This window comes from Marmota marmota, unplaced genomic scaffold, assembly GCF_001458135.2.
Source record: "Marmota marmota marmota unplaced genomic scaffold, marMar, whole genome shotgun sequence".
Lineage (NCBI taxonomy): Eukaryota > Metazoa > Chordata > Mammalia > Rodentia > Sciuridae > Marmota > Marmota marmota.
This window is the reverse complement of record NW_026000037.1, coordinates 57,669,390-57,687,674: the sequence shown is the minus strand read 5'-3', so window position 1 is coordinate 57,687,674 and position 18,285 is coordinate 57,669,390. Positions and strand designations below refer to the sequence as shown.

The window sequence follows — 18,285 nt, the reverse complement described above, 5'->3', positions numbered from 1 at the left end:
TTATCTGTTTATTTTACTTGCCAGACCTTTATGGCACAGGTTTGTGGCATTGTTGTAAGGTTATAGATAGAAGGTAAAAGCAAATGTTTCCAATTGTAATGATGTAAAGTTTCCATGTAGCTGTCACTTGGGGAAAGAAACTAAGTGGAAGATATATTTTCTTATGTTACATAGAGAGAAGTTACGGCACACAGTTAAAACTTTAAAAAAATTACGTTGTTAAAAGTTAATGTACTGATTTATAGAATAAAAAATGAAATTAAATATATCAGAAAAGGGGAAACTGTGGTGCCAACAAAAATAATTCTCCTCTTCTGTGGCAGGATCATAAAGGACTTATTGAAATATGGCATGAACAGTAGATTACTTGTTTGAAAGAAAGGAAATAGCAAAGGAAAAAAGAAAAGATGAAGCTATCTTTTTATTGATTTGGAAGTTTCTTCAAGATGCATTAAGGGAAAAATGTATTGCAGGGCACTCTGTTTAATACCAGCTTTAAGAAGAGAGGAACCAAAGAAGATATATTTAATTTACTTGTGTAGACAGAGAGATTCTAGAAAAATACTCAGAAATGAACTGAAGTAGCTCGTTTACATTGTCTATTTAAAATCAATTTCATTTATTTTTTATTTTTATTTTTTATATTTTTTCATTAATTTATTATATATGACAGCAGAAAGTATTACAATTCATATTATAGATATATAGCACAATTTTTCATATCTCTGGTTGTACACAAAGTAGAGTCACACCGCTCATGTCTTCATACATGTATTTAGGGTAATAATACCATCTCATTCCACCGTCTTGCCTACCCCCACCCCCCAATCCTTCCTCTCCCTCTGCTTTTCCTCTTTGCCCTATCTAGAGTTCATCTAATCCTTCTATGCCTCCCCATTATGAATCAGCATCCTTAAATCAGAGAAAACATTTGGCTTTTTTTTTTTGGATTGGCTAACTTAGCATTATATTCTCCAACTCCATCCATTTACCTGCAAATGTCATAATTTTATTCTCTTTTGATGCTGAATAATATTCCATGTGTATATATACAAAATTTCTTTATCCATTCATCTACTGAAGGGCATCTAGGTTGGTTCCATAATTTAGCTATTGTGAATTGTGCTGCTATAAACATCCATGTGGCTGTGTCCCTGTAGTATGCTGATTTTAAGTCTTTTGGGTATAGACCAAGGAGTGGGATAGCTGGGTCAAATGGTGGTTCCATTCCCAGTTTTCCAAGAATTCTCCATACTGCTTTCCACCAATTTGCAGTCCCACCAACAATGTATGAGTGCGCCTTTACTCCACTGTGGCCGTTCAGACTAGAGTGAGGTGAAATCTTAGAGTAGTTTTGATTTGCATGTCTCTAATTGCTAGAGATGTTGAACATTTTTTCATATATTTATTGATTGATTATAAATCTTCTTCTAAGAAGTGTCTGTCAGTTCCTTGGCACATTTATTAATTGGGTTATTTGTTTTATTGGTGTTACAGTTCTTATTCTCGGAAAACTTGGAGTCTCTGTGTGTGTGTATGTTTGCATGTGTACCTAATGTTTATTTGAATGTTTATATAAAGGGTTATATACTGCTATATTTTTTGTTGTTTGTCAATAAAAAATTTACTTGTTTAAAAAATATATGTGCTGATATTGTCCAGAAAAATTTAATAAGTTTATTTATAATTGTTATGTAGTCAAACTGTTGAAACTTATTTACTGATACATTCTGACTTGCATTAATGCTTTATGTTCCTGCATTTATATAAAAAATTCAAACAAATTAAAATGGGAAAACTGCCAATATCTGATTTCTATACCTTGTTTTCCCTCTTGAAATCATACACTTAGGTAGGTACCTTTTGACCCCATGGGGAAAATATCTGATGTTCAAAAATACCAAAAATGGGAATTTTTTTTTCCAGAATGAAATGTTTCCCATCATAATGAATTCTTATTCTCCATGTATGTGGCTTGTACTGGATGTCTTTTGGCATAATTGTTACATGTTTGATATGAATAGCACACAGGTTGGTGTGTTCAAAACAGGCCAACCAGATAGATCTCACTTGACTCGTGCAAACCACCAGTAATTGGTCTGGAAGTGCAGATCTGTTTTGAAGACTTGAGTAATTTCTCACAACAGACACTGGAAGGGGGTGGGATTTATGAATCATAAGTTCAGTGGACTTTTAATAATGTCAGATGTCACAAAGTGTTGCAGTTCCTAGACTTGGGATGAGATTTCATCATCTGTCCAGTAGTCGGTGCATTTGGAAGTGACTTTAGTAGCTGATTGCTTCCTGAGTGCTTTACCACCCTGTTGATTTGAGGAGGACTCAGCTGGGATAAGCCTGATATTGACACCTCCTTAGCCCACTTCTCCTTCAGCTAGAGCTTCATTGGCTAATGGCTGCACTGGTGTTAGAGAATAGCAGCTGCAAACACAATTAAAAGATGACTGATGCTGAGCCTATCCCTGCTATATGCTATATACTGTATTTTGTCAAGCTTTTTTTCTTTTATGCTCTTTCTCTCCAGTAATTTGAACTTTTATATCTTTTTATACTGAAAGATAATTCACATACCATAAAATTGACCCATTTAAAATATGCACTCAGTAGTTTTTAAATATATACACAGTTGTTCACACACCACAATTGTCAAACTCCAGAATGTTTTTCCTGCCCTCTAAATGAAACCCCTGACCATTAGCAGCAACTTCCCTGTTCCCCTACTTTATACTCTAGTTCCTGGAAGGTACTAGTTTACTTTTTGTCTCTCTAGATTTTTCTATTATGGACATGTCATATAAATGCAGTTATACACTATGTAACATTGTGTCTGGCGATTTTCACCTGGCATAATGTTTTTATGGTTCATAAATGCTGCAGTACATATATCAGTACTCGTTTCTCTTTATGACCAAATAATTCCATTATATGGATATGTCACATGTTATTTATCCACTCATGAGTTAGTGGACATTTGGGTTGTTACCATTTTTTTGGACAATAATATTATGAACTGTTAGGAACACTTTGGTAGTTTTTGTGTAGACGTGTGTTTTAGCTCTCTTGGGTATGTAGGTAGGAAAGGAATTCTACGGTGGCTCTGTGTTTAATATTTTGAGAAACTACCAAACTGTTTTTTAAAATAGTTTTGCCATTTTACATTTCCATCAGCAATGTATAAGCAATTCTAATTTCTCCACATCCTTGCCAGGGCTTGTTAATTTTTTTATTATAGCCAGTCTGAGTGGTGTGTGAAGTGGTGTCATTGTGTTTTGATTTGCATTTCCTTAATGATTGGAAATCTTTACTTTTCAAGTACTTATTGTTCACATATCTCCTTTGGTGAGATACCTATTCAAATCTTTTACCCGTTTAAAAACTTGGTTATTTATTCACACTTGAGTTCTAAGGATTGTACATATCAAGATATATGATTGCATATTTTCTCTAATTCTTTGAGTATCCTATGTAAGAAACCATTGCCTAATCTAGGGACACGGACACACACACACACACACACACACACACACACACACATAGTGTTTTCTGGTAAAACACGTATAGTTAGTTCTGGTTCTTAAGGTCTTTAATCCATTTTGAGTTCATTTGTGTATATTTAGGAGGAAGGGAGTTCATATTCATTCTTTTTCATGTGGTTAGCCAGTTAATTTCAGACTCTTGTTTAGAAGCCCTATTTTTTACCATTGCTTTGTCTTGGAACCTTTGCCTTATCTCTATGGCCCAATTTTATGCCCCACCTTTCATCTTTTCTTCATAGTCCTACTTTTATCCAGTCATATCAGACCACCAGTGGTTCCATAATGAGCATAGTTTTTCACGTCTTTTTTCTGTTGAACATGCAGTTAACTTTGCTTCACTTGCCCTTATCCCCCTTTTTCATCAGATTCACTGCTGTTTAAATGTCAAAGGTCAAATGTTTTATGACTGCTTCTTTTCACCTGATTGCCCAAATCAAATTTGGCAAACCTATGTCCTTTCATTGATAATCTATATGTACCAGAACAGATTTTACCCTATTACATGTTAATTTATTTTTTACAGACTGCTAAGATCTTGAGTACAAGGGACTGTGGCATAGCTCAGTTGCTTAATTTGGGGAATGAAATAACTTTAAGAAATCAAAACAGTATACCTTTATTCTAATTCTGTTTTGAAAACCTTGGAGGCTAAGGCTGTTAGAAGACTAGAATTGAGACATAGATGTATTCTAAAGAAAACTGGAGAAAATATTTGAATTGCACCTGGAGTTCCCATGGCTCATGTAGTCTTTCTGGACTTGCTCTAACATTGTGCCCCTAGTGATCACCAACAAGATCTCTAGTGAGATTTTGTGCCTCTAGTAAGATCCAACATGGTATTTGGAACTGAAAATAGGACCAGGATTTGTTTGGTTTACTAATTTACTTATTTCTGTGCTGATAACATTATATGGAAAACAAAATAAAACACCCACTTGCTTCATTCCCTCAGCTTTTTTTTTTTTCCTTTTCAGTGCTATGTTGAACCCAGGACCTCACACATGCTAGGCAAGTGGTCTACCTTTGAGCTGCATCTCCAGCCCTCAGCATATATTTAAAATACTGATTATGTGTAAAGTTTCATTTAATGTTCTTGGTTTCCATACAGAAAACACAAACCCTATTTCAAATTCCTTATAGTCATTCTAGTAACGGCCTCAGGAGTTGGAGGGTGATCTTAGTTTGTAGGTTAAATCCACATTTCATATTCTGTTAAAATGTGACACATTCCCATTGGCATATTAAGTGGATGTTTTGGAATACTAGTGAACTAAAGATGTTTGGGGAGATGGGAAACATACCACTGGCTTTGCCTTTGTACCCATAGATGCAAACTGAAATTTAAACTCCTTAATTAATATTTAGAATTAATTGGCAATTAACAGAGAGGTAAGAACAGAATAGTGGATGAATAATGGGCAACTCAGAATCAAGAACCAGCATAGTGGTAGTGCTGATTGAGATTGAGGGTAGGGACCAAAACTTAGCCTGTTTTACAGTTTTACCTTAGAGCTCATCCTTGTCAAAATATTCAGTGTGCCCTTTTAAAATTAAATGTTATATATGGATAAATTATCTTGTTTTTAAGATAGTGATTTTCCACTTCATTCCGTTCCATATTTTCTGCCAAACCATTGTTAAATGATTTACATTTTATATTAATATTGGACTTTATTTGCAGAAAAAGAAACGAACTCTAGCTACCTTAAACAAAGAAGGGAAGATTTTGGCAGATATTGTGTAATTCATAGAATGGTTCAGAGGCTTGGAAACCCAGACTTAGGAATTGGGGCAACTCTGGGTCTCTAGGCAGCAGGAAATACTCACATTCTGATTCTATATCTCTACTGGATTCAAACACACACACACATACACACACACACACTCTTTTTCTCTCTCACTCTCCTTTCCCCATCCTTCCTTTATTATATCACTTTCAAGACACAGAATTCAAGGGGAGAGAGTTGATTATTTGAGTACTGGTTTTGTGCTTTCCCTTTGGTTTCTTGGCTGTTGGTATGGGTGGAGAGTATATATGAAAGGAGTTAAAGTAGTTAGGCAAATTAATCTGTAGTTTTCTAGAAGGAAACTCGTGCTGTCTTGAACTTGGAACGAATGTTGAGCACCTAAAATGGAAAGTGTTTACTGTGTTTTGTATCAGAAGACTTGAATTTCAAATTTCAGATTTAAGACTGCTTTTTTAGGGAAGTGAGGGATTTTTTTCACTAGATTATAGCTGGGTAGGTGGGGGCATCTGTTGGTGAAATATAGCATTGCACTCTTAACTGTAAAAGCATTTCCATTCATTCTCATTCTTTCTTATGTATACACACATGCACATTCCTACCGTATTTTGTTGTTGTTGTTGTTGGAGGGGGGGATATGGTCTATAGCAAAGGTGTATAACTTTTTCTCTGTAGGTCCAAGTAGTTAATATGTATATCATATGGTACATCACACACAATGTCTCAGTTGTTCTGGTTAGTTCTGCTGTCATAGCACTAAAGTAACCACAAATTGTATGTAATCAAATGAGTGTGGCTATGTCCCAATAAAATTTTATTTATAAAAATAGATGGAGAGCTATATAGTTTTCTGACCCCTGGTCTATAGCAACTCTGTCCAACAGAATTTCTATAATGGTGGCTCTGTTTTATATCTGTGTGGCCTGTTATGCTGTTAGTTGACTTAAAATATGGCTAATGCAACTGAGAAAATTAATTTTTAAATGTTAATTTTAATAGTCTTGGTTAAAAAAAAAAAAGGTATCGGCTAGTTTAAATATTGTTTTTTTCACCATACTGTTGGCCAGAATACCAATGAAAACCTTATAGGGTTATATATAACTGCCCTCAGGGAATTGCAAACCAGAACCACAATGAGATATCTTCTTACCCAGTAACAATGACTATTATTAAAAAAGCAAAATAATCAATGCTGGCAAGAATGTGGATAAGAAAGAACTCTTTTGTCTTTTGAAAAATTTTTTGTAGTTATAGATGGGCAGAATGCCTTTATTTATTTATTTTTATGTGGTGCTAAGGATTGAGCCCAGTGCCTCACACGTGCTAGGCAAGTGCTCTGCCACTGAGCTACAGCCTCAGCCCAATGGGAGAACTCTTAGTCACTGATCGTGGGAATGTAAATTAGCATGGCCCTTATGGGGAACTACATGGAGATTCCTCATGTTTTATTCATCAGTTTTTTCTTGCTGTGGCTAAAAGATCTTACCAGAACAATTTTAGGAGGAAAAATTTATCTGAGGGCTCACGGTTTCAGAGGTCTCAATCCATAGACAGCAGGCTTCATTCCTTGGGGCTCAAGGTGAGGCAGAATATCATGGTGGAAGAGTATGGCAGAGGGAAGCAGCTCACATGGTGATCAGCAAGCAGGGAGAGAGTGTCTCCACTCTCCAGATATAAAATATATAGCCGATAGCTACACCCCCAGTGAACTGCTTGCTCTAACTACACCCCACCTACTTCCAGTTACCACTCAGTTAATTCCCTGGGGTGAAGTTGAGTAATTCACTGATTAGATTAAGGCTATAACCCAATCATTTCTTCTCCAAACCTCTTGCATTATCTTGCATGTGATCTTTTGGGGGATACCTCACATTCAAACCATAAGACCTCATAAAACTAAACATACATTCCCAGTGTCTACCAGCTATCCCACTTCTAGTATAAATCCAAAAGAAATTAAATCAGCATATCAAAGAGATACCTTTATGCCCATGTGTATTGCAGCACTATGTACGGTAGCTCAGATGTGGAGTCAGACAGATGAATGGTTAAGAAAAATGGGACACACATACACACAATGAAATATTATTTAACCATTAAAAAATGAAATGCTGTGGTTTGTGGGAGAATTAGATGGAAGTAGAAGACATGTTAGGTTAAATAAGCCAGACACATAAATAAACATTTTCTTTCTTATGTGGTAACCAAAAATGTTGATCCCCAAATGATAGAGAGTAGCACTACTTAGAGGCTAAGAATGGTAGTTGGGAGGTTGGATAAAATGAGTATCACAGTTCAGTTAGATAGGAGGAACACATTCTAGTAGCAGTAGGGCAACTATAGTGTACATTAACTTGTTGTGTATTTGTAAAGAACTAGAAGAATGCCAGATACAGTGGCCCACACCTGTAATCCCAGTAGCTCAGAAGGCTGAGGCAGAAGGATCACAAGTTCAAAGCCAGCCTCAGCAATTTAGCAAGGCCCTAAGCAATATAGTGAGACCCTGTGTCAAAATTAAAAAGGCTAGGGATGTAGCTCAGGGATAAGGTGCCCCTGAGTTTAATCCCCAGTACCAAATAAAGAAAGAAGAAAAAAAGAACTAGAGAGGATCTAGAAGAAATGGTAAGGAAATGAAAATACTAATTACCCCGATTTGATCAATACACATAGTATACGTGTTTTGAAATATCACACTGTACCCCATAAATAATGTGCAATTATAATTGAAAAGAAAGAAATTAAAATAATTTTAAAAGTAGAGTTATATTGTAATTAGGGAAAGCATTTCTAAACTGATTCTGATGCAGAATTAAATTTTGATACTGAAGCTAAGTAAGAATAAATGGGGGAGCTGCAATTGTAGCTCAGTGGTAGAGTGCTTGCTTGCCTAGCATTTGTGGGGCACTAGATTCCATCCCCAGCACCACAAAAAATAAATAAATAAAATATTCTGTCCCTCTACAATTTAAAAATACTTATAAAAAAAGAATAAATGGATACTAATCTATGAAGAATTGTTATAGTTATGTTCTCCAAGGAATCAATAATGAGATTATCAACCTTTTTAAATAAGTGCTTTTTACAAGAAACGCCTTGTGATAAAATATGAAGATTTTTATGTCAATAGTGAAATTAGATAAATTGCAGAGCTTCTAAGTAGTTCTCCTCAGTACATATAGAGTAATGCATATATCGTAAGTATATTTTTGTTGATATTGTTGTTGTACTGGGGACTGTACCTGGGGCCTCGTGTATGCTAAGCAAGTACCCTACAACTGAGCCAAATCCCCAGCTCATAAGTATATTGCTCAATGAATTTTCAGTAACTAAACACAGTTATGTAACTGGTACCCATAGAGAAATAAAGATGGTTCCCATAACATGATTGTGACATAGAAAAAAAATCACCAAGAATCTATGAATAAAACTAAGAAGTAAATTAATCAAGGTCATTGGATATAAATCATGTATTAAAATTATTATATTTGTATATGTCAACAACAATTAAATGGAAAATGAAGTTATTAAAATGATACTATGTACAGCAGTATAGGAAATACTCAAGACATTGTCACTGAAAACTGTAGAATGCAGAAAAATCAAAAAACCCTAACCAAATGAGAGGTATAAAGTTCATGTTTTGGAAGATAGTGTTATAAGTCTATCACTTCTTAAAATGTTCTATTGATTCACTGTAATCCCACATGGTTTTGAGGAGTGGAGAAATTGGCAGGCTGATTCCAAAACTTATATCAAATTATAAAGGCCAAGTATGGTTAAGGCAGTCTTAAAGGAAATACAAAAACAAAAAAAGGCTGAGGGGAGGTACAAAGCTGAAGGAACTATACTATTAGATATCAAGGAATATAATAAAGTTAAAATAATTAAATTAGTGTAATATTGACAAAAAGGTAGAAAAAAAGTATATCAATAGAACAGAACAGAGTTCAGCAACTGTCATCCTATGTCATAACTTGATTTATGACAAAGGTGACACTGCAGTGCCTTGGGAAAAAGGTGATTTTATAATAGATGCACTAGAGCAATTGGATATTTGTATGGGGAAATAAAAATCCCTTAATTCCCAGCTCTTACCATGATACAAAAACGAATTCCGGTTAAATTGTAGTCACAATAAAGTTTTAATAAGAATAGACTATGTTTGTGAGTTGGATCGACAAATTTCATAAATGGGTTATACAAGGCACAAACATAAAGAAAAAAACATTTGTAAATTTAACCATGTTTAAAATGACAAAAAAAAAAGAGAGTGAAAAGGCAAACCATCAAAGACCTATAACCCAGAATGTAGAAAGAATTCCTACAAATAAGAAGTAAGAGTCACACAATCTTTTAGGCCTATAATTATAATTGATAGAACTTTGTCCCATCCTTCCAGCCTTAGATGCATTCTTCCCAAAGTCAGTTCCTCTTCTTTTGTAGCTTTTTTTACATATGTATTTTAAATTATGATAGTTACTTATCTTGCAATTTCAGATAGTTATTGACTTTGTTTTATAGAAAATAAGGAGTTGGGTCTTTCAAACAATCCAGTCTTATACCTTTTTTTAAAAAAAATTCTTGTTGTTGTAGATGGACAGTATGTCTTTATTTTATTTGTTTTATTTTTATGTGGTGCTGAGGATCGAACCCAGTGTCTCTCATGTGCTAGGCAGGCACTCTGCCGCTGAGCTATAGCCCCAGCTCCAGTACTCTTAAAGAAATATCCACACTTTCCTGTTCCCCTCCTCATTTTTTTCCCATCCTAATTTTGGTAGCACTCAGTATTTCAGTTTATGATTAATTCAGTTTTTCAGTGTTCATATTTTGACTGGAAATTTATTCATAGGTGAGTCATGCAAATTTTCATTATTACATTTCTTCTTTTGTGTAACTTTTTTTCCCCGTAGAGTTAATAGTAGATGTCTTTTTAAGTTTTTTTTTTAAGTACAATGTGATTATCCATATATTCACCAGTAAACATGTACCAGTCTCTCTTATTTTAAAATACAAATTATTTTTTCCTTCCCTCTTTTCCTTTATTTTTAGACATCACTCCCAAAGTCCTTCATTCTTCTCTTTTTGTCCATGCTAGTTATTCTTTATATCTAGGATGCATGCCATTTGAGAATCTTATTTTATATATTTTATTATTATTATTATTATTTAGATATACATGACTGTAGAGTGCCTTTTGGCATATTGTACATACTGGTGTATAACTCTAATTAGGATTCTATTCTTGTGGTTGTACAAGATGTGGAGTTACCCTGGTTGTGTATTCATATATAAGGATAGATCATTAATTCCACTGTCTTTCCTATTCCCCTCCCTGCTCCCTTTCCTTCATTCCCTTTGGTCTAATCCAAGGACTTCCATTCTCCCCACCCTCCCTTGTTATGAGTTAGCATCCACATATCAGAGAGAATATTTGGCCATTAGTTATGGGGGCCTGGCTTATTTGACTTAGCATGATATTCTCCAACTCCATCCATTTACCAGCAAATTCCATAATTTTGTTCTTCTTTATGGCTGAGTAACACTCCATTCTGTATATATATATATATATATATATATATATATCACATTTTTTTAATCCATTCATCTGTTGAAGGACACCTAGGTTGATTCCATAGCTTGGCTATTGTGAATTAGTTGTTATAAACATTGATGTAGCTCTGTCACTGTAGTATGCTGAGAATTTCCTTTTTTATCATGAAAATTCCTGTTTTTGTGTGTCCTGCGTTTGAGCTCCTGTTCTTGCATCTTGTATCTTTTCTTGGTTTATTCCTTTGTTTTGATGGAAGAGATTCTTTAGTCACTTCCTAAGAAAAGGTATAAGGGTGATGAATTTTTGTTGTTGAGATCTTGCGTATTTTGTACCTCCTACTTGCTTGTTAGTTTATCTGGGGAGTAGAATTCTAGATTGGAAATCATTTTCTTAGAATTTTCAAAGCATTTTACTGCTGAGCACTCCACTGCTGTTTTGAATCCTGATAACTTTGTAAGTGACCTGTACTTCTCTGAAAGCTTTTTATGATATTTTCTAGCATTTAAAATTTATTATAATATGTCTTGGTGTGGTCTTGAATTCAGTATGCTTGGTTCAAAACAGGTGTCCTTCCAGTCCAGAAACTCACACGTTATAGTTCTGGGAAAGTTTCTTGAATTATTTTTTTGGATAATTTGAACTACTCAGTTTTAAAATTCTTTTTTCTGGAGCTCTCATTATTTAGACCAGGATTTCTTGCATTGATTCTCTAGTTTTCTTTTTTCTTTCAATTTTATTTAGTCTCTATGTAAGGGAAGATTTGGGGATGATTTCTTCAGCTTTATCTGTCCTCTCCCCACTTTTTTGTACTTTACTTGTCACTTACTTAATTTCCAGTGAATATACTGGTGATGATTTGTATGTGAAGTTTTTCCCCTGCTGCCTGGATTAACTCTTACTGGTTTCATTTTATTTTTATTTACATTTCTTTAAACATGTAGTGATGTTGTCTTTTGTTTCTTCTCTGTGCATTACGTACTCAAACACTTATTAGATGCTTTGTGTGAGTAGGCAGGGCTTATTGTCTGATGGATTTTTTAGTAGGATAACCTAGCTGGGTGTAATTTCTTTGAGGGATTTACAACTTAGTATCTTGTCTTTTGAAATGGTCTGCTTTTCTGGAGAGAAAATAATCTTCCACCTGTGGAGGATAAATGTGACTGCTAACTTTCTAGAATAAAACATGGGAAAAAGATTAAGTTAGGTCTCTTTTTTCACCTGTACTTAATCTCTTCAGTTTCCTTAATGATGGTATCTTATGTGCCTCAGTGCAAGGTTCTCCTGGCTCATGATTTCCACAGAGTAAATGTGACCTCCAGTATTCATGACAAATCAGCAGTCACTTATATCCTTCTTTTGTTCTCAGGTATGCCTTCTCTATCTGCTTTAAAATTTTTTTTTCCCTTTTGGTTATGATGTGCCTTGGTATGGTTTTCTTTGTACTTAACCCGATTGGGAGAATTGGTGAACTCTTATAAATTAACGTCTTCACCAAGTTTTGAAATTTTCTTCAAATATTTTTTTCTGCTCCATTTTATGTCCTGTGACTCTCATTACATATATGTTCAATTACTTACTAGTGTCCAACAGATGCTAATTTAAAGCTTTTTCTTTCTGTTATTTAATGTGAATAATTTCTTTGACCTGTCTTCAATACTGTCCTTCTCAGTTCTGCTTTTATGCCCATCTAGTGATTTGTTTTTTATTTCAGAGTGAAATTTTCAGTTCCAGTATTTACATCTTTTTCACAATTTTCATTCTGCAGAAATTTCCAATTTGTTCATTTATTATAAGCATATTTCCCTTTTTCATTTTAATCATGTTTATAGCTAATTTAGCTGATTCTAGGATCTGTGTTACTTTATAGTTTCTCTCTATTGAATGTCTTTTTCTCAAGTGTAGGTCATAAGAGTTTGTTTCTTCATATGTTTAGGAATGTTGTATTTTTTCTATACTCTGAATGACATACCGTAGTGACTGGGGATTGTTGTATTCTGGAGAATGTTGATTTCCTTCCTTCCTTCCTTCCTTTCTTTTTTTTCTTTCTTTCTTTCTTTCTATTTTATTTGTAGGCAGTTAATTTAGCTGAACTGACATCTAAACTGCGCCTGCCAAAGGGGGCCAGCAGCTCAGCATCTCTGTTCAGTTGTTTTAGCCTTACCTGGACTGCTTATAGTCTTTCCCACTCGTACATGAACAGCTAGAGAGGTGGGCAGAATTAATATGCAGAGTTCAGGACTCTTTATGGTTCTCTATTTTCCAGCATATTCCTCCTTCCTTTTCAGCTATTGTAGACTGAAACTGGTTTTTAAAACCAGTAAAACTTAAGATTTAATCAAAAGTTTTAGTTGCTGACTCTTAGGGCCTTCCTTCAGGAAAAAAAACTGTAAAAACAGGAAGCCCTCCAAATCTGTTCCCATCCTCAAAGTGTTAATCTCTCATTTGGTTGCTCAAGTATCTTCAGGTAACAAACTATAGAAATGATCCCTGAAAGGATAGTCCTAATTTTTAAATATTTTTCCAGAATTTATAGTTATCTGTGGGAAGGTTATTCTGATATAAGATTTTCTATTATTGGTGGTGGTTGGTGTTGCTGTTGCTGTGTGTGTGTACACGTGTATATTCATTTTGTTTGTTTCAAAAATAATATTGCATGAGTTTATATTGATTCTTCTAATTCAGGACTATAAAAATTTTATTTGCATCTGCATCTTCTATATTGAGAATCATGGCTCTCGAGATCAATGCAGAAGATAGGGATTAAATAAATAATGTAATATTTAATTCTATCAATAAGTAAATAATATTGCTGCTTGATTTTAGTTCTTAAAGTGATTAAATTCTTCATTTTGGATTTTTGAAGTCTGTTTTCAGTAGATTCTTTGGGAAGGGCTTATGGGAGCAGTAGTTCCTAATGTTGTATTCTGAATACAATATGAAACAAATGTTGTATTCTACTAACTCTGAAAACCAGAGTTTCAGTCTACAATAAGAGCTTAAAAGTAAGGAAGAATATGTTGAAAAATAAACACATAAAACAATTTGTTTTAGTGAATATGAAGCACTTTGCTCATGTTTTCTTTCCTTGACTATCTTGACTATGTTGTTTTGTTTTCTTTTGGCATAAAATATCGCTTTTGAAAACTTTGATGTTGGCCTTCTGGGTTGATATTCTTAGGTACATATTGTGTTTGTTTTTCAATCAGAAGTTATAAATAAAATTTCATTTTTCAGGGGAGTTTTTCTTAAATTGTAGTTTTCATTATTTTCTTAACTCTTTTAGGAATTCTGTTGCCTGTATATTAAATATTCGTTGCTTCATTAGTTGTTTTATCTCAAATTCTTTTCATCTTTTTTCTTTTAATTTAAAGAATGTTCCTCCTTTATACTTTCTAGATCCCTTAAAGGATCATCTGTTAGCAGGGTGCAGTGGCGCATGCCAGCAGCTCTGGAGACTGAGGCAAGAGGATCCCAACTTCAAAGTCAGCCTCAGCAATTTAGCAAGGCACTCAGCAAGTTAGTGAGACTCTGTCTCAAAATAAAAAGGACTGGGGATGTGACTCAGTGTTGTCAAGTGCCCCTGGGTTCAAGCCCTGGTTTCCAAAAAAAAAAAAAAAAAGACGATTATCTGCTATATGTATTTGCCACGTTCATTTGGTTTATATATTTCCAGTACTATTTTTCTTTTATCTTTAATGCTTTTCTGAGTTCTGTTATTTCTTATAAATACATTATTTCTGAGTTTTGAAAATCTGATATATGCTTTTCGTTCTTGCTTGAATCATTTGGGGACAGGGGGGTTCCAGACATTGAACTCAAGGACACCCAAACACTGAGCCACATCCCCAGCCCTATTTTGTATTTTATTTAGAGACAGGGTGTCACTGAGTTGCTTAGCGCCTCGATTTTGCTGAGGCTGGCCTTGAATTCGTGATCCTCCTGTCTCAGCCTCCCGAGCTACTGGGATTACAGGCATGTGCCACTGTGCCCAGCCTTGAATCATTTTTGTAAATTCCTTTGGCTCATTTTGAAATAGTAGGTTACAATCTTCACCTATTTTGTGGATGTGTGTTTCTGGTATGTTTTTATTTGTTAGGTGTTATTCTGTACCTTATTCTTTCTGCTTATAACAACTTTATGGGGCTGACGCAACATTATTTTCCGTTGCTTACTTTTTGTGAAATTGGATGTCCTGTACGCTAAGATGTGGTTCAGGATGGCTTTTTTCTGAGTGCTCCTTTTGCTGTTTTGGGCTCTCCTCAAAACTGTGGCATGTGCTTTCTGAGATTTCTAGGTCATTTTCTTCCCCACTTTTTATTTCATGTGTACCTGTGGTGCTCAATTTTAATTCTACACCCATTGCTTTATACTTATTTTACCTCCCTATCAAGGAATGGTCTTTTCAAGAATTCATAAAGGATAGACTGTTTCAACTTCTTAGACTTAGACTTCACTGTGGACTCCTTGCACTTAGTCACTATTTAAAGGACAAAATCCTTCCAACTATAGCTTCAATACTCCAGTTAACTGCTGGTTTTGATGAGTTCTTTGCAGTTTGGGGAGTATCTTCTTCTCAGTTCTGGCAGACATGTTTCTTTTTGCTTCTTCCCATGCAAATAATGATACAATACAAGTCTTTTGGTTGTTGGTGATTTTTTTTCTCCACCTGCTGTTTTAGTGAGGATTTATTGAAATTCTTGTCACCCAGTGTTGTAAATGTTGCCTCTGGGTTTTTGATTTACTATTTAGTTTTATATTATTTTTTTCATGGATGCTCAAAAACCTTGCCACTACTTCCATTATTCAGAATCTTTCTAATTTATCACTTAATTGCTGTGATGTCATAATTTTTTTTTAGGTGTAATAAACTTGTCCTAATTATATTATAACTTTTCCCGAGTATTTCTTAAATCTTAAGCATTTCAAGTACTGTCCTATATAGAAAACAGCCTTTATTGTATCCAGCATAGTACTGAACATGTTTGTAATTGTCAGTTTGGAAATTTATGTAAGGATGATTGTAGGCCACCTTGTAACTTATTAATAGTAGGATTACTATTAGGTCAGATTACTATTATTTTTACTAGTAGAAAGCTACTCTAATAAATAAAAAGGAAACGTGAGTGCATCAACTGGCCTGCAGGAAGTTAGTTCATCATTTGGCATATATGCCTTAGCCTGTTGGCTTCTTTTTTCTGGAAGACATTGATTCAATGTATTATGGCACAAAAGAGTTCACAAAATAATAAACATCATAAAACTGTATTGGAAGTAAAGCAGATGTTGTCCTAAAGAATGATAGCCCATTTTTTTCTGTTTGTCACAGTTCAAAAATTTTTCAGGAAATAGGGAAACCCTTGAGCAAAGCAGTGGTCAGGATGGTAAAACAGTTTTTTAGAAGATTAAATTAAACAACAACAAATCTAGAGCAGTTCATTAATATGAAGGAAAGCAAAAGGGTGTATATGAGATGATAGAAATGGAACTAATGAAGGGAATTGAAGAGTGTAAATAAGACTTTAAAGGTCAAACAATACATTAATTTTTATATTGGGTACTAATTTTAGTGATCTTGTTATCCTGGCAATGGCCTAATTCCTTTGCTTTTGAACTGGTGCTCTAAAAAATGGGTCGTTTTCTGAAACACAGCAGAACTTTATTTATTTGATAAAACTTGCCAAGATATAGTGTTAAGAATTTTGTATTTCTTATTTTTATTTCACTTGGCTTAAATGCTTAAAAGAGTCATACTTTATTTTCATTTATGAAGATAGATTATGTACTTTATGTTTATTTGAAATTACTACTAATTTTTACCTTTTAAAAAATCTTTTAACAGGCCTCAACAAATAATGAAAGCTCTAATCACAGTTTTGGAAGCTTGGGATCTTTAAGTGACAAAGAATCAGAGGTAAGTACTTCCATTTATATGGTACTGTTAAAATAAAAGTTGGTATCACCTTTTAATTAAGTAAGTAGGGTTTTTTTTTTTTTTTTTTCTTTTTCTCCATCGTTGTAATGCTGAAGTTAGAGTTTTTAAGGTTCTTTTAGGAATATCTTGTGCTGCCTTGTGAAACACAATATTCAGATTGAAGACTGTATTTGACATTAGAAAATACTGTTCCTTTGGTTATGTAGCTGAACTTGTACATTAGTGATATACAGATATCTTTAATGGAAGACCATTATTAGCTATTCATAGTTCTATGAGATGAAGGTGGTTTTTGAAATATGTTGCATTTGATGGTTTTCTGTTATTACTTTTGTATTTCTCTCCTTAGTTTGAAAACAAGTAAGAGTGTGTATACTTTCTTAGATACAGATATTCATTGTTATCTTGCTTTTAGAATTTCTTATGAAAACATGTTGCTAGTTTTCACTTTGTACATGTTAAAAAAATCTGATGAATCCTTCCCCTCATACCCACTTACTGACCCCACTAAGAAAATATACAGTGTAAGTAGGGATTTGAATCCCAGGTAGAGTTCATTTTGAACATTATATACTTGATGGCATCTTTTAAAAAATAGGTAGACAGGAATTTCTTTGTGTTTTAGCATTCATTTGTTGATGCTACAACTTCACTTTTTGTGACCATAGACTTTTCTCTCAGATTATATACTTGTCACTTAATGTTTAACGTTTATGTGTGTGTGTGCTTGTATTTTCCCTGTCAGTATTAACTTATTTCTGCTTAATTCATTTCAGTGTTTCTTCTTCTTGGGTTAGTATAGATCTGTCACCTTGTTAATACCAACAGGTGGTCAGCACTCTCTTTTGGCCTTTGGTTTCAATGTTCAGTGGAAAGAGAAGTTCAATGATGACATCTTTTTAGTCCTTTGTTATTGAAAGCATCTAGGAATCTCTAGGTAGACAGTTGTGCAGTTCTGTGCAGGCACCCGGACACTCCAGAGGAGTGTGGCATAGGGTTCTCACTCATCAGGCTTTCCCTTCCGCAGAGACAACTGGCAGGCAGCTGAAAGGACTGTGCAAGTGACGGGACTTTATCTGCAGTAGGTTCCCTTGAGGTAAGCGTTAGTAGCCCCTGTAGCACCAGATTATCACAGTTTAGATTTTTTCAAATAAACACACTTAATACTAAGTCCTTAAAAATGGCAGCTTTAGCTCTAGTCAAAGTACAGTTTTTTAAACATTGTATCAAGAAATTTTTACTTTTTATTTCCTGGTCTTTGGAACATTTCTTGATATTTTCATGGAATTGGGTGTATTCAGTAATTTAACATGCTCTTCTTTTCTAGTCTTTTGTGTTAAGAAGGGCAGGCAATAAAATAATTTTGAGTATTTTTTTTTTCTATTCACCAAATGTGGCGTTTTTATATTTTTTTAAAAAGGCAAAAAATTAGATCACCTGTAACCATTATATCTTTTATATTCTTTGGAGGTATCTAATCTCCCCATATAAGTTATAGATTTA

General features: G+C 34.3%; 1 protein-coding gene and 1 non-coding gene across 4 annotated transcripts in view; one reads left to right on the top strand and one right to left on the bottom strand.

Annotated features, from left to right (window-relative positions):
* Tlk1 (tousled like kinase 1) overlaps nt 1–18,285 on the top strand; it is a 139,217-nt gene that overhangs the window by 58,460 nt on the left and 62,472 nt on the right. For all 3 annotated transcript variants that reach the window (XM_048812458.1, XM_015479307.2, XM_048812459.1), the window contains exon 3: nt 16,690–16,761. In XM_048812458.1, the coding sequence (XP_048668415.1) occupies nt 16,690–16,761 (72 nt within the window). The remainder of the gene's footprint in view (nt 1–16,689; nt 16,762–18,285) is intronic.
* Nucleotides 13,127–13,353, bottom strand: LOC125619476. The gene has a single exon (XR_007351031.1). It is a non-coding gene; the product is annotated as a small nucleolar RNA U3 (small nucleolar RNA).